The sequence below is a fragment of the Lutra lutra genome, chromosome 2, assembly GCF_902655055.1.
Source record: "Lutra lutra chromosome 2, mLutLut1.2, whole genome shotgun sequence".
Classification (NCBI taxonomy): domain Eukaryota; kingdom Metazoa; phylum Chordata; class Mammalia; order Carnivora; family Mustelidae; genus Lutra; species Lutra lutra.
The window spans coordinates 41,193,432-41,221,271 of NC_062279.1; the positions used below are offsets into that span (position 1 = coordinate 41,193,432).

At 39.0% G+C, this 27,840-nt stretch overlaps 1 protein-coding gene across 1 annotated transcript in view; it reads left to right on the forward strand.

Moving 5' to 3' along the window:
* Window positions 1–27,840, forward strand: part of PSD3 (pleckstrin and Sec7 domain containing 3) — a 735,018-nt gene that overhangs the window by 269,496 nt on the left and 437,682 nt on the right. The window contains 1 exon segment of the mRNA XM_047717270.1: window positions 8,114–8,222. Coding sequence (XP_047573226.1) covers window positions 8,114–8,222 — 109 coding nt within the window.

The window sequence follows — 27,840 nt, forward strand, 5'->3', positions numbered from 1 at the left end:
TTTAGCATTTAATCATCTCTGGCTTAAAGCATTTGATAATACTCAGCTCTGACTGATGAGGAGGCTCTCACATCCTCTGGACACCACACTGAAATGGAAATGATGAGCATACACCACCCGCCGCAGACTCTACTCTCAGTCCCTGTTCAACCTTTCCCATTTCTGGCCTCATCCTTCCCCTCCCAAATCAAATTACTTTTACTTGTAAAATTTGCTTACCTCTATCTGCTTTCTCCTCTTGAATTTTTTGCAGCTAGACAATTAGAAGAATTATTTTTACATCAGTAGTGTTTCTCTTATGTCTGAGATTGGTAATTATAGTCAGTAACGTCCTGAGAGTTGGATAATGCCAGTGCAAATTCCTTGCAAATTTGAAAAACTATGTAAAATGTAAGATTGAGATTTTATTTGTACTGTCCATGTAATAGTGGACTTGCGTCTTTAGATGTAGGGGCATGTTTTGATAATCCTGTCACTGTAATGTTGTGTTCTTCCTCCTTAATGTAATATCTGTGAAGGTGATTCAGAACTGTGAAGTATCTTTGTGCTTCAGAATTTGAAGGGACCTTAGAAATAAATTTGAATAACACTCTTTCTCAGTATGGAAGCCAACATCCAATGACTAAGCGTTGTATGAGATTGAGTGTAATTCCAGGTAGGATTAAAGTGGAGATCATCTGCAGTCTGTTTGCTAATGTTACTTCATATCCAATACTTCTTATGCAATCTATCTTTCTTAAATGACTCTGACAATCAAAAATATATTTTATTCAATTAGTAATACAGAAGGCAGAAGTAGTACTGAATTATATGGGTCTTTGCTCAAGTTGCTTGTTTCAAATACTGTTTTTCAAAGACCTACAAAATTATTGGACAGATAGGTGCTGATACAACACTTGGCATGGGAGGAGGATATATATGTGTATATATGTAACATACATATATATATATATATATATATATATATATATATATATATAGGTTTAGAAATAGTTTAGAATAGTTAATTTAGGTAGAATGGATTTTATTTCATTAGGCAGGTGGAGGAATGTTAATGATTTGATTCGGGTCTGAATGCGGAGTTTTAGGATCCCCCATAATTGTCATAGCATGGAGTGCTTTATCAGAGTGGAATCTTTTGGTGAATTTAATTCCTGGGTAAACATCCCTTTAAAAAATGCTTCTCTTTCTCTGAAGTCTGAATATGCTTTGAACACTGCTTTACTTTTAAACATTAGCACAGATGTGCTTTGTGAACCCGTGTCATCATCCCTCTGGAACTTTTTAGGAATCAGAGTCTCAGGCATCTCAGGTACCACCCTAGACCTGCTTACTCTTTATTTTAACAAGATTCCCATGTGATTCATACATACAAGTAGATGAAAAACACTGATCTAGCAGTTCATAACATTCATCCCCTAGAGCACCAGCATTAACATTACCTGCAACATTTTTAGAAAATGCAAATTCTCAGACCAAACATCCAGACCTACTAAAACAAACTCTGGGTGAATCCAAGGTACGAGGTTTTTTGTTTGTTTTGTTTTGTTTTTTTAAAGATTTTATTTATTTATTTGACACAGAGAGATCACAAGTAGGCAGAGAAGCAGCAGAGAGAGAGGGGGAAGCAGGCTCCTCGCTGAGCAGAGAGCCCAGTGCGGGGCTCGATCCCAGGACCCTGAGATCATGACCTGAGCCGAAGGCAGAGGCTCACCCACTGAGGCCACCCAGGTGCCCCCAAGGTATGACTTTTAACAAACCCTGTAGATGATGCCAATTCATGCTGTAGTTTGAGAGCCACTCCAGAACAATGCATTCCAATAGTTTGTAGATAGTACATTTTACATCATGATCTCTGTCACACACACACACGCACACGCACACGCACACGCACACGCACGTGCGCATGCACACAAGTAACTTAGGAGTTTTATAAAAACAATGCTTATCTTACTGCATAGTAAGACATCATACTCTGGTATTTTCAGTTTCATTCACTTAATATATTTATATGTATGTCTTTATAAACATAAAATTCTGCTCAGGTCACTAATGTGTCATGAGATGCATGTTAAGGAACATGTTCTTAAGCAGTGTCTCTTCTTTTTGTTTGTTTTCTTTTTTAATTATTTTATTTCATCATGATCAGCATACTCTTAATCACCATCATGTATTTCCCCCACCCCACTGCCCACCTCCACTGTGGTAACCATTTTGTGCCAGGGCCCCTTTGGCAGTTGGGTAATGCTCTGGATCTCTCGTCAGAATAGTGCTTTCTTAGTATATGCAGTAATACACATGGAGCCGCAGGAAAATCAGTTACTATGTTTAACACATATGTTTAAAAAAATATTAAACACCTTTTTGATAGGGCAATGCATTTCTTCCTTTTCTTTTCTTTTTTTTTTTTTTTAGGATTTTATTTATTCATTGATGAGAAGAGAGACAGAGGAGCAGAGGGAGAAGGAGGCTCTCCACAGAGCGGGCAGCCTGATGTGGGACTCAATCACAGGACTCTCAGATCACAGTCTGAGCTGAAGGCAGATGCTTAATTGACTGAGCCACCCAGGCGCCCCTCTTTATTCATGATTAAATTTAGTGGTGGGCCTAGTAACTACAATAATTTCAAAGTAGGTAAGAGTATAAATTATATTTTAGAATATCTGCAGTAACTGTTAGGTATTGTGAAAATGGTTGTGATTTCTATTAGTAACAAAGTTGCAGCTACTGATAATAATATTTCATCGCATACATTCATATTTGAAAAAAGGCTTAATTAAGGTAAGTGAAAATAAAGATGGATTTTTTTTCATCATCTAACTTCAGATTTCCAGAATTCTATTGACAGACCCCTTTGGAACTGAGGTTAAGAACCCTTGCTCAAGAGGAATGTTCCTTTGGAGAACAGTTTTCAGGCTTTAAATAGAAACTATGCCAAAAAAATTATCTTTCTGCAGTTTCTTAAAACTGGTACTTCATAGATTGCATCTTTTCTTTCTTTCTTTTTTTTTAAAGTATCATTGTAATGGATTTTGACTTTAGAATTTTCTTTTCTGTTGTTTTACCGAGACCTTGAGAGGTCACCTGGAAGCCCAAATCCAAGCTATTGATAATGTTCCTTCTCTGGTCTCTTTTGTCTCAATACATGTACCCAGTTGCTTAGGCCACATTTCTGGGAGTCATTTTTTGGGCCATGGGATCTGGATTCAGGATTTGAATCCATAATTTACTACCTTTATAACGTTGGACAAGTTACTTAACCGCTCATTGCTTCTTTCTCTACATATGAGACTGGGATGATAGTAGTGCCCACCTCACATGATTGTTCTGAGTGTTATATGAGATATCCCATGTATTGCATTAGTGTGACTTAGTCCAAGCTTGTCCTTCTGGCCACACAATAGAGCAGTTAGTCAAGGGCATGATGCTGGGGCAAGGAGAGCAATTTTATTCAGAAAGCCAGCAAACTGATGGTGGACTGGTACTGTTGTTCCAAAGACCATCTCCCCAGGCATGAGATTTGAGATTCTTTTATGTTAGAAAGAGGGGAAGTAGGAGAGGGTTGGAGTCAAAAGGTAACTGGTATCTGTAGAGATCTGATGAAGGTTGTGTAACTTCTTTGTCCTTGGTCAGTTGATCGTTGGATGTACGAATCTGGTCATCCCATTCTGTAAATCTTGAACATAGCAGTCATTTTTGTACATATTTCCTTATTTCCCTGGGTGAGTTATATTTTGGATGGGAAACAGTTTTTGCGAATTTTAGCTGTTTGTGCAGGTGCAGGGGTGAGCAGGAGTTTCTAAGCTATAAGTCACAGTACCAAGGGAAGTAGAAGCAATATGGAGTCAGGCATGCTAAGTTTCTCTCTGCTGCATTAGAGCAATGATTTGCTGGAACCGAGTGGTTAGTAAATGTTATTCATTATAATTACCCCTGATTTCTCCCTGTCTCTCATTCCTTAAACCCAATTTATCAGAAAATTTATGTAGATCCTCCCTAAAAATGTTTAAAATCCATTGACTTCTGCCTATTTCTATTGCCATCGTTCTACTCTAACCTTCCATATTCTCTGGACCCCTAACAGGTGTCTGCTTCCTCTTGACTAATTTAAATCCATTTTCTTATAATAATCATATGATATTTTAAAAAGTTTAAATGAATGATCTTTAAAAAATGTTAGTGAATCTCCATATATTTCAATCCCTTTAAGGCTTCCCATTAAACCTTTCCTTGACCTACACACCTTGTGTGTTTGGCCCCTGTCTCCTCTACAGTGTTACTTTCTGCTGTGTTATTTTCCTGGTCGGTCTCTCTAGTTTACCATTTACCCACTATTCTGTGGCCACATTGGCCTTTCAATCATTTGAGTAGCCTTTTCCTTTCATGCTTTAAGGCCGTTGTGTCTGACTCTCCCTCTGCTTAGATGATGGAGCTTTCTCTCCCTCCCCAGCCTCTCATCCTTCTCATCTCTGCAAACATTAGTTCTTCAGAGAGACTTCCTTAACTACTCAACCTAAATTAGGGCACCACATTCCTCTTCTGCCAGTCTGAAGCTCCCTAAACACATCAAAACGTTGATATTTCCTCTGTGGGGGAAAAGGTTGGTTAACAGCCTGTGATTATCAAGCACGTAACTCCAAGAGGAGTTGTGCACCTTACTGTAAAGATAAATTTTACACATTATGAACATTAAGTGATTGTAGAGCTATTTTAAGAAATAAATTGTTATCTCAAAATTGTACAAGCTAGCTCTTTGATACTGGTATTAAAGACCAAAAAGAAGCCTGCCGTTGAATGTTCTGCAGTAGGATGATGGAATCAATTATAACCCCATCATGGGCCTGTTCATTACTGTTAGTCATTTCTGCTCCAAAGAATATAATAGAAATCATAAAATTTCCCTCTTTGAAGTCGTTGCCTGGTTGCCGATAAAACCTTTTGTGTTTCTCTCTTAAGGTGAATGGTCAAGTTTGCTACTCAGACATGAGAAAAGAAGATGTCTCACAGTTAGAGGGTGGAAACAGTGGGGCAATCAATGGCTGGGTCCTGGCTGATTTTTGAATTCAGGGTAAAGTGGCAGAAAAATGGCTGCTTGACTGAACTAGGTCAGATTTCTCTGTGTTTTCCAGTTTCTGCCTTGTTACTTATTTTTAATTAATCCTAGGCCAGAGAAGGGAGGCACTCCTGATTTTTGGCAGTTGCCTAAAGCAGCCAGGAAGAAGGTTATAGGAATTCAGAATCATGATGTGAACTACTTTCACAATTACCTTTGTAGCTTTTCTTTGAAATAGGGGACTTTAAGGAATTCCAAGGAGTGCTGGGACAGATGCTTTAATTTAGGACAATTAGTATAAGTGGGATGACAGTTAGTATAAGTGGGATTAGTACAAACGGGATCACTTCTACTCTGTGCCTCCTGTTTGGCTGAATGGTGTTCCTGATTATATAAAAAGTATGGTCTCTTTTGGGGAAAGACTACTTTTTGTTGGCATATTTTAGTAGAACCTATGCCCAAATATTCTTGCTCTGAGGTGTGGGGTAGTGATAATCATTTGGAAAATGATGCATCTAAAAATAAAATACAGTTTTCTAATTGCAAAAAAGTAACATAAATTTAATTTTAAAAATTCTGCCAACCCACCATTAATATCATACTCAATGGTGAAAAGTCAGAAGTTTTTTCTCTAAGACTAGGAACAAACAAGGATGTCAACTGTCGCCACTTTTATTCAACATAGTACTGGAAGTCTTAGCTGAAGCAGTCAGTTAAGAAAAAAAAAGAAAAGACATCCAGATTGGTAAGGAAGAAGTAGAACTGTCAGCGTTTGCAGATGACATGGTATTATATAGAGAAAGCCTAAAGAGTCCACTAAAAATTATTTAGAACTGATAAATGAATTAGTAAAGTGGCAAGGATGCAAAATTATATACAAAATCCTGTTGGGTTTCTATACAGTCCTAATGAACTAGCAGAAAGAGAAATTAGGAAAATAGTCCCATTTTCAATAACAACAAAAGAATAAAATACTTAGGAATAAATTTAACCAAGGTGGTGAACGACTTGTACTCTGAAAACTTTAAGACGTTGATGAAGGAAATTGAAGATGACACAAATAAGTGGAAAGATAGACCACACTTACAGACTAGAAGAATGAATGTTGTTAAAATGTCCATACTAACCCAAACAGTCTATAGATTCAGTGCACGTCCCTATCAAAATACCAATAGTACTTTTCACAGAACTAGAACAAACAATCTTAAATTTATAGGAACATAAAGGACCCTGAATGCTCGAAAAGCGATTCTGAGAAAGAAGACACAAAGTTGGAGGTATCACCATTCCAGACTTCAGCATATACTGCAGAGCTGTAGTACTCAAAAACAGTATGGTTCTGGCACCAAAATAGGCATGTAGATCAGTTGCACAGGAAAGATAGTCCAAAAATAAACCCACACGTATATGGTCAATAAATTTATGATGGAGGCAAAATATATACTGGGGAAAAGACCATCTCTTTAGTAAACAGTGTAGGGAAAACTGAACAGCAACATGCAAAGAATGAAACCAGACTGCTTTCTTATACCGTATACAGAAATAAACTCAAAATGGATAGAAGGCCAAAATATATGGACCTGGAATCAAAAAACTCCTAAAAGAAGACATGGGTGGTCAGCTCTTGGACAGTGTCTTTAGCAATATTTTTCTGGATCTGTCTCCTCCGGCAAGGGAAACACAGCAAAAACCCAGCCATTGGGACAGTAAACTAAAAAACTTGTGCATAGCAAAAGAAACCATCAACAAAATAAAAGGAAACCTACTGAATGAGAGAAGATATTTGCAAATGATATATCTGATAAGTGCAGTTAATATCCAGAATATATAAAGAACTCATACTCCAGGAAAACCAAATAATTGATTAAAAATTGGGGCAAAGCACCTGAATAGACATTTCTCCAAAAGAGGACAGATGGCCAAGAGACACGTGAAAAGATGTTTAACATCACTCATCATCAGAGAAATGTAAAATAAAATCACAATGAGACATCACCTCCCACAGACAGAATGGCTAATGACTATTATAAAAAAGGCAAGAAATAACAGTGAGGATGTGAAGAAAAGGGAAACCTCATGCACTGTTGGTGGGAACGTAAATTGGTGCAGCGACCTTGGAAAACAGTAGGGAGGCACCTCAAAAAATTTAAAAAATAGAAGTACTACGTAATCCAGGAACCCTGCTCTCGAAAACTTTGAGAGAAGCAAACAAAAACGTTAATTTGAAAAGGTATACGCACACTTGTGTTTATTGCAGTGTTATTTCTAATAGCCAAGATATGGAAGCAACCAAGTACCCATCCACAGATGAATGGATTAATAAGATGTGGTATATATGTACAATGGAATAATCGCAGCCATAAAAAGGATGGAAAGCTTTGCCATTTACCACAACGTGTATGGACCTAGAGTATATTATGCTAAGTGAAATAAGTCAGACAGAGGCAAATGCATTATGATTTCACTTATATGTAGAATCTAAAAAACAAAATCAGTGAACAGATAAACATAAAAATACTCAGAAATAGAGATAAGTGCAGAGAACATACATGTAGAGAGCAAACGTGGTTGCTAGAGGGCTAAATAGAGGAAGGGGATTAAGAGGTCAAACTTCCAGTTATAACATGTCATGGGGTTGAAAATTACAGTATAGGGAATGTAGTCAATACTGTTGGAATGACTTTGTATGATGACAGGTGGTAACTACATTTATTGTGAACATTTTATATCACTATATTTTATACCTGAAACTTATATTTTAATTAAAAAAGATATTGTACCACAGTTCTGCCCTCCCATCAAGGCAAAGTTTTCATATTTTCTTATTCCCAATTGATGTATATTTATTTTTCAATATAATTGTAATCTTGCAGTGATCTTCTTGTATTTTGTTTTTGTTGTGTTATGTTTTTTCATATTTCATTTTTAATAGCTTACTGTATCATTCTGTCAAGTAGATATATCATTATTGCCTAACCATTATCTCGTGGTTGGTTTGCTTTATAATGTATTTTTATGATATATTTTAAATGATGTCTTTGTTATGTTTTAATTTTGCAGGCAGAGACATTTGTTTGGGTTAACAATGCATCGGCGCATTCCCAGAGTGTTGCCAAGGCCAAATATGAGTTTTTATTTGGCAGATCTGAAGAGAAACCTCCAGATACTAGTAAGTGTTTCCTGACCCTCCTCCTGCAGGTAACAGATGTGAAGTGCTACTGAACTTTCCTATCTCAGAAGCTGAGAATTCTTCAGACCAAGAACTGATTTGAAAGTACCCAGAACAGGCTACAAGAATCACATCCAGTATTTCTTAGAAAGTTTGTTTTAAAGAATAATTAAAGCGAGCAGATTTCAAAGAGGTAGGAAGGTAGGGATGAGTGTGGAGAAGTACTCACTCAGTAATGATAAAGGGGATATTAATGTGTCTTGGGACTTAGCTAGGAAAGGGATTCTGCATGTGCTTAGGAACCTGGGCTCTGGAGCTAGACTTCCTGCATTTGAATTCTGGCCTTGTAGCTTATGAAGTTTGTGACCTTGAGTAGGTTAACCTCTCTGTGCCTCAGTGCTGTCATCTGTAAAATGAGATTCTACAGGTTATAGATAAAATAGTTACATATGTCTCAGAATTCTCTTAAGGTTTTAAGTAAATTGACCTATAAAAAGATCTAAGAGCCACGTGTGACATGTAATAAGTGCTATGAAAGTGTTTGCTGATGTTATTACTTACTGTAATCATCATCGTCATCACCATGTCCCTGACCTTTGAAGTGCAGTCTTGACTTTCCTAAATTCTGTCACTGTCTGACATTGATTTTTGTTTTGGGTAGACAAGGAATCTGACCTAATATAGTTGTTGTTCAGTTGAAAAAAAAATCAAATAATAACTGCATTTTGGACTTCTGTGTTGGTTAGGATTATGTGATGGACCTCATAATATTGGGGAATAGCAAGAATGTAGTGCATATGCATTCATTTAAGAATTTCTTTTACCTTAATAATGGAATACTTATTAGATTTCATTAGCTGCGAACTCTTAAGGAAGTATAAACCAGCTTGATTATTTAAAAAAAAAATCATTCTGCTTTTATTAGAATGCCCCAATTTGCTGTTTATCATTCAGCATAAATATCTAACTATTCTGAGCTTGAGGTTTGGGGCATTTAATCATCTGTTCACTATTTCTCAGGCAGGGAATACTGATTCACCCAAGACTATTTAAAACTCCTTCTTAAAACGCACACACACACACACACACACACACACACTCCTTCTTGACATAGCTTTACCTTTGCATGTCACATTGTGATTTTGTGCTGTTATTTTTGACTTTGATAAAAAATGATTTTTGCTTCACTATGTAGAGATAATATCAAATGTCTGCATAGTTCTCTGACTTGGTGGATGAGCTTGGCTCTTCTTATGTATAGGTTTTGAGTATACCTGTATACCTGGGGCAAATCAGAATGACATTTTAATGACACTTTAAACCTGTTTTTATTTGCCTTGGTAAAGATGGTTGGTATTATTTTTTTCTAGTGGTGATATGTTCTGCAATTATGAAAGTATGTATGCATTTATTGAATAAATATGTTTAAAGAACACTTAGTTGTGTAGTCACCTGTACTGGGCACTGTGAGGAAGCAAAGAAGTACAGATAGAGTTCTTCCTTTTAGGAACTTATTCTTTGGTCAGGGAGAAACAGATGTGTAAGTGACCAGGGGGAGAGAATAATCATTTCTAGCTCTGACTTCATGGAGAGGTAGAAGTTGAACTTTTCATAAAGAAACAACTAGTGTTCTGATTAGGAGGATTTGGAGGGAGGGTATTTCAGATTGGAGGGAATGATATGAGCAAGGGTATGGTGGCAGAAAATAAAAATTGCTTGAAGGACAGGAAGGAGACTAGCCTGATTGGCTAGAAAAGTATATGAGGAGAGATAAGTTTAGCAAGATAATCATTTTAAAAGGGGCAAAATCATGGAGGGCCTTCCAAGGCAAGGTAAAGAGTTTGCACAGTATCCAGGTGTGCAGAAGGAAGTGGAAAATCAAGATGGATTGATCTTGAAATTGGAATAGAGCAGCAGAAGCTGTTGCTTTCCACAAGAGGGTTGTTAGATACCTTTTTCATTTCTTTTTCTTTTCATATCTTTACATATCTTTTCAAAAAATTATGGCATATTTTTTTTCATTTCAAAACACTGTTGAAATTTCTTTACATAGACTAGTCATCTGTCATCAAAACACTGCCCAGATTCAAAATACTGCAGGGTAGGGGCGCCTGGGTGGCTCAGTGGGTTAAGCCGCTGCCTTTGGCTCAGGTCATGATCCCAGGTCCTGGGTTCGAGCCCCACATCGGGCTTTCTGCTCAGCAGGGAGCCTGCTTCCTCCTCTCTCTCTGCCTGCCTCTCTGCCTACTTGTGATTTCTCTCTGTCAAATAAATAAATAAAATCTTCAAAATACTGCAGGGTAAAGTAGTAGAGAATAGGACAGTGTTTTATTTGAATTTGATAGACATCCTCCCACAAAGGGTTTTTTTTTTTTTCTTTAAAAAAAAGTGATTAAATAAGTGACTTAAACTAGGTGCTCCAGAAACATACTGCTGGAGAAATGGATGCATCCCCAGTAATACTCAGGTGCCATCACCTGAGGGTGGTACCCTAGTAATGACATACTCAGATCAGGTAAAGTCACTTGGTTCGTAAGTGACACTAAGGAAAGTGTCGCCGATACAGGGAGAGAAGGCTTAGACCTTGCCGGTGAGCAGGGACTTAACAGGAGTTGTAGGTGGGAGGTTCTAGGGAAAACAAGTCAAGATTATTTGCAAACTATAGCTTATTGCAGGGATTTTTGAATCAGTGACAAGGTTTAGGGTGTTGGATGGGATACAGGAGAACATGTGAATTGTGGGAAGATGGCTTGGAATTAAGATCTAGATTCTCATTATCTGTTCATCTAGTGTAGTGAAAGGAAAGCGATGACTGTGCTTCACTGGTTTCTTTGTTCGCCTGCTTTCTGGGAGCTGCAGCTTTCAGGAACTTCTCAAGGGCGAGAGCAGTAGTTGGTGATTGTTGAGAGGTTCTTGGCTATGTGTGACATCACTTGTGCTGTGACTTAATGAGGCTGTCAGTCACCAGAGGTAGGCTCTCCTCTTCCGTTCCAGTCAGCTGTTGGAATAGAAATGGAGTTGCATTGAACTTCAGAGAGATAGAAAGAGGTATCATAGGAGCCTCACCTGGAGCTAACCATAAGGCCTGTATTAATTAATTAGTGTTTGGCTGATGATCAGACTTCCACTTACCACACTTTTCCTCTTTAGGTTGCCTCACTTAGATGACCAGCATGACTTTTCTAAATTAGTCAGATAAAGTATACTTTAACAGAAAGGTGGCTTCATTTTAGGAAAGTATGTTTTTGAGGTGTTTGTAAGGCAGTATCAGATGACCACTGTCGGTTGGTCTCTCTTTATCAAAATTGGGAAGGAAGAAATAATTGAGAAAGGCTTTGAAGAAGAGTAAGACTCTGGTTCTCAACTTACAGGGAGAACACAGTGAGTTATGGAAGTGTGTGAGGAAGTAAAGGGGCTTGTGGGATGCTAAGAAAGAGAATCAACTTCTTATATTTACTCTTAGAAGTTGACAGAATCTTACTCCTGTATTCTTTATTGATCTGTTTATTCAGGAACAGCAGAGGAATTGCAATTTGGGACATGCAAAGTATGGCAAAATGTAGGAGTCCAAAGATAAAAGGAAAGGAACCTTACTTTTATAGAAAGAAAGGAAGATGGGAGGGGCTACTTTGAACAGAAGTCCATTGGAAGAAAGAGTTTAGGTTGGTGGACAGTTTCTCATTGGTTGAGTCGTGGTATTATTGGTTGAGTTTATTGCTGGCCAGTGAGAAATTCTTCCTTTCTCCTGCTGAACTCATAAAGTAGGCTTCTTCCTGTTGGGAAAGCACAATACCTCCCTTCCTGTTGGCATCTGCAGTTGACAGTGGTAGGGCATGAGCGCTCCCCTTCTGGCCTCCCCACTCTATTTTAAATGAGGTATCCTTTAGTTTTCAGTTTCACAGACTAGCAAAAACCCACAAATTATTGTCAAAGTAAACGCAAAACCACTGAGGGATCGTTTCATAGCTCAGGACACAGAAAACTCTCATATTAATAAATAAATCAGTAATCCATAATGTTAATCAACTCACATTAAAATGGTATAAATTGCAAAGAGAAAGGAACTTGCATGGAAGGAGGGGAAGTCTATATTCACAAAAACAGGGAATCAAGATCCAAAGAACCAGAGCTGGAATATTATGAAACTGTAAAATTGGTTGTTTAAAAGATAAAAGAGGGAAGAGACACCGTTATGATGAAAGAGGAAAATGTGAAATTAGACATACATATTTGAACAAGAACCAAATATAAGTTATAGAAAATAAAAAAAATACAGATTAATCATCAATGTCTCTTAATTTTTCCCTCCTGTTTTAAAATATTACCTTCCATTCTCTCTAGTAGAAGTTTCACTTTGATAATTCTGTTTTATAATTTCAAAAGCTCTTTCCCAATCTCTGATCACTCAGTTTTCATTTTATCTCTTCTTTTATGTATGCATTATTATGTCTAATCTCTCTAAAGAATTCATTAGAATTGTTTTTCTTTTTTTTTTAATTTTTTATTTTTTTATTTATTTGACAGAGATCACAAGTAGGCAGAGAGGGAGGCAGGGAGGAGAGAGAGGAAGAAGCAGGCTCCCCGCTGAGCAGAAAGCCTGATGCGGGGCTCGATCCCGGGACCCTGAGATCATGACCTGAGCCGAAGGCAGAGGCTTTAACCCACTGAGCCACCCAGGCACCCCTAGAATTGTTTTTCTAAGATTACCTTCTGTTTTTGTAATTTCTACTTCATCCAGGGTCCGTTCTATTTTATTCAATCTTGGAGCTTCTCTTGGAAGCCACTGTTTTTCCTCAAATGTCTGTTGGAGTTGGTTTTTTTTTCCCCATTCATACGCATGAGTAAAGGACTGAGTTCCCAAATATGACAGCTAGAACTTCTTTGTGTGTGTGGAATGCATCCCCAACCGGCCTCTTCCTTGTGTATAGAGAAGGGCTGAGAAGAATCTTGGTGCATTGAGATTTGTGGACTGGTACAGGGGTAGGTGGGTGTGCTGCCTGTTATATTCAGGCTAAGTCTTTGATGCCAGCAAGCCTCTAGGTAGGGAGGGTGGTGGGAGAGGGACCAACATAGGAAGCTGTGCTGTAGTTAATTAATTCTTCAGTTAATCATAGTGACATCTGTTCTGCTTCCCATTCCCATTCTGCTTATCCATACCTATATGGACATCTGTCAACCCTGGGCTTTTAGCTTCTCTGAGGCATTACCATTAGGATATCTGAAGCCTTCTGGATTGGGTCTTGGTTGTGATTTCTGCTTTATTTTGTGGTTATAACCCCATCCACCCCTTTCAGTCTGATAAACTCATTAAAATTTCTGGCTTAGTAATGTTCCTCTTTTTCTCAGCATCGTTAAAAATTTATTTTCTTTGGAAATTTTCTTTATTTTAATGGGATTTAGAAAAGGAGGGACACCTGGGTGGCTCAGTGGGTTAAAGCCTCTGCCTTCGGCTCAGGTCATGATCTCAGGGTCCTGGGATCGAGCTCCGCATCGGGCTTTCTGCTCAGCGGGGAGCCTGCTTCTCCCTCTCTACCTGCTTCTCTACCTGCTTGTGATCCCTGTCAAATAAATAGATAAAATCTTAAAAAAAAAAGAAAGAAAAAAAAAGAAAAGGAGAGGAGGCAAACTTGTGTCCTTGTCTGTCATGGTAACCCAGAAGCCCAAATAATTCTTTTCTCCAGCTTTATGACATTTAATTGACAGATAACATTGCGTAACTTTAATATTTACAGTGTGATGACTTGATAATGTATATATTGTGACGTGATTACCACATTTAGTTAGCATATCTAGATCTCACAGTTACTATTTCTTTTCTCTTTTTTTTTCTTTTTGTTTGTTTGTTTGGTGGTGGTGATTGCATTTAAGATCTACTCTCTAAGCATATTTCAAGTATGCAATACGGTATTGTTAACTGTGGTCACCATATTGTACTTTAAATCTCCACAATTTACTCGATTTTTTAACTGGAAGTTATACCCTTTGACCAACATCTCCGCATTTCCCACCCCTTGTCCTAGGTAATCACCAGTCTACTCCGTTTCTAGGAGGTGACTTTTTAGATTCTCCATAAAAGTGAGATCATGTGGTACTTGTCTCTGTCTCACTTAGCATAATACTGTTAAGGTCCATCCATGTTGTTGCAAATGACAGGTCTTCTTCCTTTCATTATATATACCACATTATACCACATTTTCTTTATCCATTTATTTGTTGATGAACAGTTCTTTCCATTTTTTGGCTAGTGTAAATACTGCAGTGAGCATGGAGGTGCAGATATCACTTTGAGATACTTATTTCATTTCCTTTGGATATATACCCAGAAACGGTACTGCTTTTTAATAGCTTTATTGAGATATATATAATACCACATAATTAACCCACTTAAAGTGTGAAGTTCACTGGTTTTTGTTTGTTCACAGAGTTGTGCATATATCACACCAATTAATTTAGAATATTTTCATCATCCTAAAAAGAAAAGACTACATGAACTAGCACTCTGTATCCCCTCCCCACTGCAGTAGGCAACCAATAATTTATTTTTTGTCTCTATAGATTAGCTTATTCTAATCGCTTCATATAACTGAAATCATATAATATGTGGTCTTTTGTGATTAGTTTTTTCACTTACTGTGTTGTTTTCATCCATGCTGTAGCATGTATCACTACTTTGTTCCATAATAAAAATTGCAGAATAATATTTTATTGTATGATAAGACTACATTTTATTTATCTGTTCATCGTTTGATAGATACTTGGGTTGCTTGAACTTTTTGGCCAGTAGGAATAATGGTTTTATAAACATGTGGGTATAGGTTTTTTTTTTTTTTTTAATTTTTAATTTTTTTATTTTCAGCATAACAGTATTCCTTGTTTTTGCACCACACCCAGTGCTCCATGCAATCCGTGCCCTCTCTAATACCCACCACCTGGTTCCCCCAACCTCCCACCCCCCCGCCGCTTCAACCCATCAGATTGTTTTTCAGAGTCCATAGTCTCTCATGGTTTCACCTCCCCTTCCAATATCCCCCAACTCCCTTCTCCTCTCTAACTCCCCTTGTCCTCCATGTTATTTGTTATGCTCCACAAATAAAGTGAAACCATATGATAATTGACTCTCTCTGCTTGACTTATTTCACTCAGCATAATCTCTTCCAGTCCCATCCATGTTGCTACAAAAGTTGGGTATTCATCCTTTCTGATGGAGGCCATAATACTCCATAGTGTATATGGACCACATCTTCCTTATCCATTGGTCCGTTGAAGGGCATCTTGGTTCTTTTCACAGTTTGGTGACCGTGGCCATGGCTGCTATAAACATTGGGGTACAGATGGCCCTCTTTTCACTACATCTGTATCTTTGGGATAAATACTCAGGAGTGCAATTGCAGGGTCATAGGGAAGCTCTATTTTTTTTTTTTTTAAAGATTTTATTTATTTATTGACAGAGAGAGATCACAAGTAGGCAGAGAGGTAGGCAGAGAGAGAGAGGAGGAAGCAGGCTCCCTGCTGAGCAGAGAGCCCGATGTGGGCTCGATCCCAGGACCCCTGGGATCATGACCCGAGCCGAAGGCAGAGGCTTTAATCCACTGAGCACCCAGGCGCCCCGGGAAGCTCTATTTTTAATTTCTTAAAAAATCTCCACACTGTTCTCCAAAGTGGCTGCACCAACTTGCATTCCCACCACAGTGTAAGAGGGTTCCCCTTTTTCCACATCCCCTCCAACACATGTTGTTTCCTGTCTTGCTAATTTTGGCCATTCTAAGTGGTGTAAGGTGATATCTCAATGTGGTTTTAATTTGAATCTCCCTGATGGCTAGTGATGATGAACATTTTTTCATGTGTCTGATAGCCATTTGTATGTCTTCATTGGAGAGTGTCTGTTCATATCTTCTGCCGATTTTTTGATATGATTATCTGTTTTGTGTATGTTGAGTTTGAGGAGTTCTTTATAGATCCTGGATATCAACCTTTTGTCTGTACTGTCATTTGCAAATATCTTCTCCCATTCCGTGGGTTGCCTCTTTGGGTATAGGTTTTTATGTGGATGTATGCTTTCATTTCTCTTGGTTATGTACCTAGAAGTAGAATTGCTGGATAATGTGGTGATCTATGTTAAACCTTTTGAGGAACTTCTAAATTTTTTTCCATGGTGGTTGTATTATTTTATATTCCCCCTCAGCTATGTACAAGAGTTCTCATTTCTCCACATTCTTGTCAACACTTATAATTATCTTTTTTTATTATAACCATTCCTAGAGGATGTGAAGTAGAATCTTATTTGTTTTGTTTTGCATTTCCCTTAATGATTAATGATGTTGACCATCTTTTCATATGCTTATTGGCTTATTATGTCTCCTTGGGGAAATGTCTATTCAGATCCTTTGCCTAGTTTTTAGTTGGTTTGTCTTTTTATGTTTGAGTTTAAGGGTTCTTTGTATATTTTATATACAGGTACATTATTTGAAACTATTTTCTCACATTTTGTGGATTGTCTGCTTTCTTGATAGTATCATTTATAGCACAACATTTTAAAATTTGATCAAATCCAATTTATTTGTTTTTTTTTTTTGTTGTTGTTGGTTGTGCCTTTGGTATCTTAGGAAGCCTGTGCCTAATCCAAGGTCAAGAAGATTTACTCGTAATATTGTCTTCTAAGTTTATAGTCCTAACTCTTAGATTTAGGTCTGTGATCATGTTGAGTTGTTTTTTGCTTATGGTGGAGGAAGAAGCTAAGTAATTCTTAATGAAGAAAGGTATTGGGTAATATAGAGCATGTTATTGATTTGTGTGACACCTCCCCATACACAGACTTCCTGGAGAGCAGGATGGAGATAAAGTCGCATTGCAGCCTAACCCTATTCATGTTCCTATCCTGATCTTTGCCTCTGGCCTTGGGACCCAGGAAAGCTAGGAGACATTGCTTTAGGAAAGATATGGGTTGGTGTAGAAAACCACAGATAAACAAAGTAACAAATGACAAATCCACTAATTCTAGGGTCTTCTATTATTTTCTTGTCTTCATCAAAGATACAAGTTAGTTTATAATTTTATGCCAAGACCTTTGGTAAATCCTCTGTCTTTGGCACATTTTATGTAGTTTACTCTTTCCTTTCCACTTCCAACCTCCTTCCAACCCATGATGGGAAGCAGAAAAGTGATTTTACACTATGATACACAAGTATATGTTAGACTAGCTCGCCAATCCTTGGCCCTTATTAAATTGGCCAGATATCCAGATGTCCTCTGTTTTTTTCAGCTATTTGCAGACCCTGCTTGGTAGGCAATAGTTTTTAGTGGTCTATTTTGGCTAGGTGAAGTGGGCCAGGAAGGGACTGTGAACTTTTTCTTTGGCTGGGGTTTTGGGTGATGATAGTCTAGTACTTCCATCTTCTCCCTGCTTGGTCCCACACATGTGCACATAGCACTGATAGCCTCAGCTGTCTCCTCAGAACTGCCTGGCATCTCTTAGACTGAACTAAGGAGTGTTGCAAAAATCAATGAGCATCGTGTGCTGAAAAGCTTATTCCTACCTTCTACTCAGTACAGTATTTTAGTTTTGCCTAGGAGATCCACTTTTTTTGAACCAGTGTTCATTGTATTTTTTTTAAAGCACCTATTGAAAAGCTGAACAGGATTTGACTCTTTCTGAGAGTATGATATGATCAACTTTAGAACAGTACATCTCAACTGGAAAGAGAGGCTTGTTTTTTTAACTGAAGTATAGTTGGCACGTAATATTATAGTACTTACAGTTGTACAACACAGCTATTTAGGAAAGCGCTTTACCTCTCTAAACATAAGGCACCAAATGTCGTCGAGGTCAGACTTTTTTCATGCACTTAGGAACCATTAAGGATTCATTTTTAGGGATTCATTTTAAGGATTTTCCTCTCTGTGTGTTTATATTAGAGAAGGAGTCTTTTCTTGACTTAAGGAACTCTTTGAGTGCTGTTAGGATGTTTTAGAGTAAATTTGGATCCTGAGATGGATCCAGTAGGCCTTTAGCAGCATCTCCCTGCATCTTCCTTAATCAACTGTCCAATCTTAAGTTTCCTTTTATTTTTACTTTATTATTTTATTTTTTAAATATTTTATTTATTTATTTGACAGACAGAGATCACAAGTAGGCAGAGAGGCAGGCGGAGAGAGAGAGGGTGGGGGAAGCAGGCTCCCTGCTGAGCAGAGAGCCTGATGCGGGGCTCGATCCCAGGGATCATGCGATCATGGGATCATGATCCCTGGGATCATGACCTGAGTGGAAGGCAGAGCATTTAACCCACTAAGCCCCCAGGTGCCCCTCCTTTTATTTTTAGATAGGAGGTGTCTTTTCCCTTTTGTTTTGTAAAGCAGAGGTTATATACTGCCATCTTTCACTCATGTTTTATTTAGTTAGTCAATGTTTTATTTAAAAATTGAGCTAACTTTTAAAATTTGAGAAATTTCCTATAAAAATCCAGATTTCAGCCTTCTGTTAAAAATCTGAGAGTGCAACACTGAGTGGGCCCTGATGCCAAGCAGCAGCTGGCCCCTTTGGAGCTCCAGTCAGCAGCCCTCTTGTGTTATCTCCTACTTGCCTGCTGTCCGTTTGTTATCTCCTGAAGCTTGTAGGCATTTTGGGCTTATGGTCTCTGCTTCAGAGTCATACTACTATAAGACTTGACAGGTTCAGTCACGTATGTGATATGATTCATTATGTCGCAGTTTGCAAGCATGATTAGCACAGCAGTGGTAAACCATGAAGCTCATGCACAGGACTTTTCCAAGGGCTTGAGAGACGTAGCGGTTTTTTCTTCTTCTCTCAAAGAGAGCACCTCAGGTTGTGTAAGTTTCAGGAGACCAAAACTGGATCTGGGCCTGCCGGCATGAAAATCACCTGTAGACCTTCCAAAGAGAACAAAGATTCCTGGGCCCCACCTTCTCCTGTCCTCTGCAGTTGAACGAGTGGGCAAGGCACTCAGGCGTCTCTAAATTTTTAAATAGCTCCCCAGGTGATGATTTTGATACACAGGCTTAAGAACTGTGGCATTATAAATACTAATTCGGGAGCCTGAATGGCTCAGTTAAGTGTCTGCTTTTGGCTCTTGTTATGATACCAGGATCTTCCCTGCTCATCAGGGAGCCTGCTTCTCCCTCTGCCTCTCCCCCGGCTTTGCGCTCTCTCTCATTCACTCTCTCTCTCTCTCAAATAAATAAATAAAATATTAAACACACACACACACTAATTTGAAGGGATATGTGCACCCCCATGTTTATAGCAGCATTATGTGTAATAGCCAAATTATAAAACAGCCCGAGTGTCCATTGATTGATGAATGGATAAAGAAGAAGTGGTATCTATATACAGTGGAATATGATTCAGCCATTGAAAAAAATGAATTCCTGCCATTTACAATGACGTGGATGGAGCTAGAGAGTCTTATGGTCCGCAAAATAAGTAAGAGAAAGACAAATACCATTCATATGTGAAATTTGAGAAATAAAACAGATGAGCAAAGGGGGAAACCAGAGAGGGGGGCAAGCTAAGAAACAGTCTTAACTATAAAGAACAAACTGATGGTTACAAGAGGGGAGGTAGATGGATTGTGGGTTAAATAGGTGATGGGGATTCAGGAGGGCACTTGTGATGAGCACCTGGTGATATATGGAAGTGCTGAATCACTATATTGTACACCTGACACTAATCTTACACTGTATGTTAAGTAACTGGAATTTAAATAAACACTTAAAAGAATTGCTGTATTTAAAAAGGTAATTACTTGAGCTATATATAAACCCAAAACTGTAGGGCTTAGGAACAACTGCCAGTTTGAAGATCATCAGATAAATGAGAGGACAGCTCTGAAATTAAAAAGTAATGTCATTAGGAAACATGATTAGATTATTAAAAAATAGTGCGCATTAGTTTTTAAAGAATTTATGAAGTTTTCTCATGTCTGTGATATTTGTCCATTCATGTGGAATTTCATCAGCAATTCCTGTTTTGCTAGTATTTATAGAAATAGTTGCTTTGGGAAATGTATGGGTGGAATGAGGTAGAGATTCTGGAGTTACTATAATGTAAGACGGGAGTATGAGGGAAAATTACATTGCTGTCTGATAAACTGCCTCTGGTCTTGCTGCTTGAGGAGGTTGAATGGTTATGTTAAGGAAGTGGTTTTGGAAACATGTGGGGATAATTTTAACTGTCTCAGTGATTGGGGTGAGGGTTGACTCTGAAATTTAATGGGGGAAGACCAGGGATGGTAGGCGTTTTATAATCGAATGTGGGATAGTACTGCAGGAGGAAGAATTGTTCCACTTGCCGCCTGACCGTGAATGCCCTGCTGGACGTACATGTTGGGGAAAAACATGTTTCTAATGATCTGGACTTAGGACATGGCTTTTGTTTTGTTTTGTTTTGTTTTAAACATTTTATTTGTTTTTAAACAAATAAATTTTAAAGATTTTATTTATTTGACAGAGAGAGTGAGTGAGCATAAGTAGGCAGAGCAGCAGGCAGATGGAGAGGGAGTAGCCGTCTCCCCAGTGTGAGGCTCGATCCCAGGCCCCCAGGATCATGACCTGAGCTGAAGGCAGATGCTTAACCTCCTGAGCCACCCAGGCACCCCTGGACTTGCGACATATAAACAAAATGTTTTTTGCATTATTTTAAATATCACTGAATTTTCTAGCACTGTTACTATCATGTGAACCAAGGAAAGATTTTACTTAGTTTGGAAGTTTACTAAAACTTATTCACCGTTTCAAAATACCATGTCTCACAGGTGGTGTTCATGGCTGTTGAGTCATCAGTTCCACACACCTGTTATCTGTGCTTGAGTCTTGCCATCCGGGTGACTCTGTGTTTAGAAGCAAGCAAGCATTTGACTAACCTACGCATTTACATAATGAAAATCATGAATGTACCACATTCCATAAATTATTGATTAGTTTGAATTTTATGTTTAGGCAGGTTTTACTATTTTTGAATGTCACTTCATAATAATAAAGGAGGCATTGTAAAATATTTGTTATAAAATTAAAGGCATTTTTGATCTTATGAAGTTGAGAATTGCTTTTTTTAGTTTTTCTAAAGATTTTATTTATTTGAGAAAAACACCAGGTAAGTATGGGAGGGGCAGGGGGAGATGAAGAAGAAGATGGAGAGGGGAGAATCTAAAGCAGATTATTCCCTGAGTTCAGAGCTGCCTGCAGGGCTTAATCTCATGACCCTGAGACTGTGACCTGAGCCAAAATCAGGAGTCGTATGCTTCACTGACTGAGCCACCCAGTCTCTCTGAAAATTGCTATTTTAAAGCAATGGTTCGTAAGCACATCAGATTGCCCTGTGGAAGTTTTGAAAATGATCATTGTGAATCTCCCCTAGAGATACTAATTTAATAGTTCTCTGCAAATTCTAGGAACTCTGCAAACCTTTCCCGCTTCATGACATACTTAGATGATATTCTTTGTATTATACACTTAGGATGAATGAAACAGCTGCTTCAGGCTTCATGTGATAGTTTCTGGGGATTCTGTGGCCCCTCTTTTGTCCAGCCCTGTCCTGCCTTGTTAGCAGAGATATATTGATAACCTTGGATGCTTGGAATGCTTGTTAAAAACTCAAGTACTGGGGCTCCTGGGTGGCTTAGTCGATAAGCGTCTGTCTTTGGCTCAGGTCATGATCCTAGGGTCCTGGGATGGAGCCCCACTTCGGGTTCCCTGCTCAGAGGGAAGTCTGCTTCTCCCTCTCCTGTTTCCCTGCTGTGTTCCTTCTCTCACTGTATCCTTCTCTGTCAAATAAATAAAATCATAAAAAAAAACCTCAAATACTTCCTTTCACAGTGCATATGTATATCAAATATCACCTTGTAGGCTTTAGAATCTTATGAATTTACTGTTATATCTCAGTAAAGCTGAAAAACAGTTTGGATTCTTGAACTCCCCCCCCCCCCCCCCCCAGTAATTCTGATTTTGGTGCGTGACCTGAACACCTAGTACTGTAATGAGTGCCCTGGGTGATTGAGACCCTGGTGTTATCAGATTGCACTGTGAGCCATCCTGCTCTTGAGGGGTGAGTGCAGTAACGACAGGGTGTCTGATGAGAGGGGAAGGGAGGGTTACACTCCTTCCTAAGGGTGTGGAGGTCATGGTAAGAGATTTCTGAGATAGAGTACAGATAAAAAACTCCTGCTGGGTTGGGTTTTTCCTATCACTGAGAGCAGTTGCCTTTTTGGAAATGGTAGAGCAAACAGTGCTGAGAAGCAAAAGCCCAGGAAGAGCTCAACTTACTCTTTGTAGCTGAATTTTAGCTGTGAGGGATTGTGTCCTGAGAGGCTGAGCAGATTTACAGATAAAGTACAGATCCACTCTAGGTAATCTTGGAAAAACAGAAAGAAAGGGCAAGTGCTCAAAAATTCTGAGAGGCGAGGGGCGCCTGGGTGGCTCAGTGGGTTAAAGCCTCTGCCAGGATCTCAGGGTCCTGGGATCGAGCCCCATTGAGCCCCATCGAGCCCCACATCGGGCTCTCTGCTCAGCCGGGAGCCTCCTTCCCTTCCTCTCTCTCTGCCTGCCTTTCTGCTTACTTGTGATCTCTCTCTGTCAAATAAATTAAAAAAAAAATTCTGAGAGGCGAAATGTCTATTTTTAGAAAGAATAAAGAAAATTGTAGAGATTTGTGAGTTTCAGGATACGGTTAAGCTGAAGTTTAGAGGATTGTTAAAAAGTACTGGGAGAGTAGAGTCCTGCCTGGGTTGGGGCTGGTGGCTCTTGGATGGAGAATGGGACCCCGACTGAGGGAGAGGCTGAGGGAGATGAGCTTCTGGGCGGAAAGTAGCCAGCAGGGTGGGGAGACAGGATGGAAGGACTTTGACAGGTTAGTGGAACTGAAAGTCATGTGGAGTGACTGGAAACCCACATGCTATTAACATTATTAACTTCCCTACATGGGTGTTACTGGAACACAGTTGGGGAAATGCTGATGCACTGGAAACAGGCCTGGGCGAAGAATCAGGAAGCCTGGATTTTCATTTGTGTTAGGTACCAGATGCCAGAAACTTCCTTCAAGGCAAGTAAAGGCACTTCTGGGTTTTTACTTCTTCAACATAAAATAAGTATCTGTAGTTGCTAGGCTGAAGATACAGAAATAAAGCATAGAGTCTGACTGAAGTCCCGTGGGGGAAACAGACAAATATGATGATTCTAACACAGTGCTACTTGCTATAGTGGAAGGAAGAACAGGGAGGTTTGGGAGGCGATTGGAAGCACACTTAAGATTGACTGGAGGGAAGGCTTCTTGGGAGGTGATTATCCAAGCAGGGTTTTTGAGGGTCAGGTGGAGTGGGTGCTCAGAAGAAAGACATTTCCAACAGGAAGGCAAATGCAAAGATGTGTTACTGTGAACCCTGCGGACTGTTCAGAGCAGCTGGCGTCAGCACAGCAGGAATGAGGGAGAAGGCCTGTGGAAGGCAAGGGCCAGGTTGTGAACTGTTTCACATACCATGCTAAGGAGTATGTATAGAATGGATTTTTAAAATAATGGACTAATTTTTCACATTTGGGATTTACAGGAAGTAGCCTAGAGATTGGATTGCAGTTATGGAAAGGTAAGATTGTTGGCTATGTACCATGTTAGGAAGGTGCATGCTCATGCAAACACATGCATGCCCACGCGCGCGCGCGCGCGCACACACACACACACTAGTGGCTTAGACAAAAGTTTACCCTTCTCTCTCATGGAAGGAATCTGCACTGATGATTTAGAGCTCAGGTGCTGATGCTGCAGTCAGATGATCCTGACTCCTTTGGACTCTTTGGTTTGGTAGCCTTTGAACATTTCTCACTGTCTGATGTGGTTGTTTGAGCTCAGCCGTATTCCTTGAGAGCTGGAAGGTGCAGGAGGAGCACTGGAATGGTAGAGGGCATGTGCTATATGTAATTCAAAGATATTTGGGGGACAGGACCACAAAACACTTTCAGTTAGAGCTCGTCGTTTATAACGTGGTGCTGTCGCTACAGGGGAAATGTAAAAAATGTAATCTTCATTCCAAGTGTCCATGTGCCTAGCTAAAAATTGGGAGTTCTGTTATTAAGGGAGGAGGACGAATGGGCTAGGGGGTTAAGCCACTGGTGCCTCTGCTGCAGAGTTATGTGGGAATACAAGGGATTTGTGAGGAGGAAGGGACTAAGGCAGTGGAGACTGAAGAGAAGAGGCTTCCTGCAGAGGGAGGGGCTCCAGCTGAGTGGATGTGGAAAGGAAGAGGAGGGAGGCCCTGAGTGGCATCTGCTTGGGCGGCTGCGGAGATGGTAGTGCCTTTCAACAACGCAGGTTTGAAGGAGGAGAAGGTGTGGGGGGCAAGAAAAGAATGGTGATATTTGGATGTATTGAGTTTGAGATGCCTGTGGCACATCCAGATGGAGAGGTCTGGTGGGCAGGTGGGCATACAGGTCTGGGCCAGAAAGAAGAGGTTTTGGAAGTGCATAGGATTGCCCGGGAAGCATGTACAAAATGAAAAGATGGCACTTTGAAGAGAAAAAAAATTAAAGGTCAGGATGAGAGTATGGTGTTTAAAGGAAAATCAGAACGGAAAGGTATTTGGCAAATGATGAAAGGATTTTAATAAAGGAGTAATTCATGCCATAGATGAATCTAGTAAGATCAAGACTGAAGTGTCTAGAAATGAGGAGTTAACTGTGTGTGTGTCTAGACAACTCTGTGTATCACATAGTATATATATGTATGTGTAAAGTTGTTTAGATTAAACCTCATGATCCTATGACTTGTTAAAATCACTCAGGGTAGTTGGTTGCTATTTTCCTGAAAAGACCTTTAGAAGTGGTCTTGCATATTTTGTGCCCCTAAACCCTTGGCAGCCCTCACTGGGCTTTTGTCACTGAGACAGGATAGAGACTGAATCTCTCAAGCTAAAATTATGGATATATTTACTGCGAAGTGAGAGTACTTTTATGGGTATGGTGGGGTAGATGTTTAATAACAAGGACTAGTATGCCCTAAGCATCATGAAATGGTTTAAAATATATGATAAACGTTATTCTACCTGCCACTGCCCACCACCTTTTTGAGCTTTATAGTGTCAGGTTGAGTGAGGATTAAGGACTAGTCAGAACTGCAGCAAGCTTGGCTAGGTGGAACTGGACGCAGTGAGTCTTCGTTCCTTTTAGGATAATCCTATACCTAGAGGTTTGATTAGTTCATAGGCACAAAATAATTTTGAAAACTGGACCATCTTTTATGATGTAATTTTAACCTAATTGCAGATATCTAGTGTTAGATTTCTAGGTTTTCCTCCAATGAGTTACCGATATATATATATATATATATATATTTTTATTGACACCAAAAATTACCTTAGCACGAATGCCAGACCTATATAGGTCAGAGGCCTGCTGCTTCTCCCAGGAGAGAGGGAACTTTTTGGTTGTCTGTGGCAATTCCTCTGTACAGATTGTAACTTTTTTTTTTTTTTTTAATTTCTCCCCTCCCCTGTCACTTTAATATATCTTCATGGTAATTTGTAAGATATTTCTTTTCCTTATTTTGGTTGCGAAGATCCTTCTGAACACATTCCTGTATAAAGTATTTTGCACTATTTAAAGAACCCCGTATGGATGAAGTCAGGTTGTGCAATATAAATGGTGAGTCACAATGTTCATCATTGTACCTGTAATGTAACTAATAATTTTAAATGTACTATTTTAAATATGTAAAATAAATTTTCACCATGAGCATGTTTTAATGAGGAAAAAACCTTTTTCCCCAAAAGCTTGGAAAGAAATTTTTAGAAAATAGAATTTTATCCCTGAGTTTCTTAACTGGGCACACAGTGCTGTTAATAGTGAGACAACACTGCCTTCTGGTGGACAAAATGTGTAACACTTTCAGTAGAGGGTCACAAGTGCTGTTTTGCTTTTTCTGCAGCAGATTCTTGCAGATTCATTTTGAAGGTCAGTTAGTATGCTTTTGTTCTTTCTGCCTAATCTAATCTGGAGGTTTATAAAAATTCCAGTGGTGTACAAATACACATTAAATCTTTTGTGTCTTAATCTCATTTTGATGTTATGAAATTAAAGATTTTGGAATTTTTATGGCAAAAACAAACCTCAGTTTTTGAAATAGAAATGTTAATCAGCTATACCCTCAGACAGACATTTTGGTAGGCTGTTGGTAATAATATTGCCTGAATATAAGATGCATAAAATAATGTTTGAAAACCAGTCTGGAATGCTGTTTTTTCCCTTTGTATATAAATTTTGCAAAAACTTCCAAAGAAGTCAATGTTATTGGATATGTAATAATTGAAAGACTAATGTGGAACGTCCTAAACTGTTCCTTAATGGATAGGTTTTTGGTTGCTGCACTTGTTTTGCTCTGTATTAAATTATGATATAGACTGATAACATGAGTAGGATATTTTTCTTAATTTTGGGGGGTTCAATCCTGCGTGAACATTTTTACACACTTATTATGTAACAGATACTCTACTAGAAAATTTGTGTATTAGTTTAAACCTCAGAAGACTTCTCTGATATTAGTGTGCCTCCCCTGCACTCCCAGTTTATTTCATAGATGAGATTCACTGAGGTTTAAATAATTTAACCTTAAGTTCCGCAACAAGGAAGGATGGGACTGGTATGCCAACCTGAGTTCAAAGCCTGAGTCTTCCCACAATACCCTACACTTCTATGGAGAACAGAGTCAGGTGCCACCATACCCCTGAGTGCCACTCTGTATGAAGGTGGGCTGTAGGGGAGCCCGGCTGGCTCAGTGGATTAAAGCCTCTTCCTTTGGCTCAGGTCATGATTCCAGGGTCCTGGGATCGAGACCCACATTGGGCTCTCTGCTCAGCAGGGAGCCTGCTTCCTCCTCTCTCTCTGCCTGCCTCTGCTTACTTGTGATCTCTGTCAAATAGATAAAATCTTAAAAAAAAAAAAAAAGAAAAAGAAAGTGGGCTGTAATTCTGACTTTGTCATCAATGGGTGGTATGATACTGGATAAACTATTTAACTTTTTCGGTTCACTTTTTTTTTTCTTTTTAATCTTGAAACCAAAATCTTCATGTCTCCCTGAGGTTTTAGGGAATAGGTGATGGTGGTTATGAGTCCATGCCCCATCCCAGTCAGCCAAAGGCATCCCCTCTTTTATCTGTCTCACCTGTTGGACTATTGTGTGAAATATAATTTGAAGGCATAATTTTTCCTCTTAAAATATTTTTATGTTGTTGGTCTGTATGATTTCTTTCTTAGGTCTCATAGAGCTCATTATTTTTTGAAAGGTGTTGATGCAGTGCAATACCTCCTTGTATTTTCCTTTGGGAGGGAAAGAAGATAGGGCCTAAGGCATCACATTATTTAATGCATGTTCCTTTCTGTTGGCAGCATTAGGGTGCTGATGACAGGGCCATTAAATTAGGAAGAAAGCAAATTCTTACTGGGGCAGTCTTCTGTGTCTGAGAATACCGAAATGTCTAAATTCTTTATCCACTATGATTGGAGCATCCAACCTGCCCCTTTTTCCTTGCAGTGTAACTTCAGCAACCCAGCCTTTCTCATCCAGAGGGAAATTAAAATGCCAGGAATGTGATAGAAGTAAAAAGTACATAAAAACACTGTTCTGCTT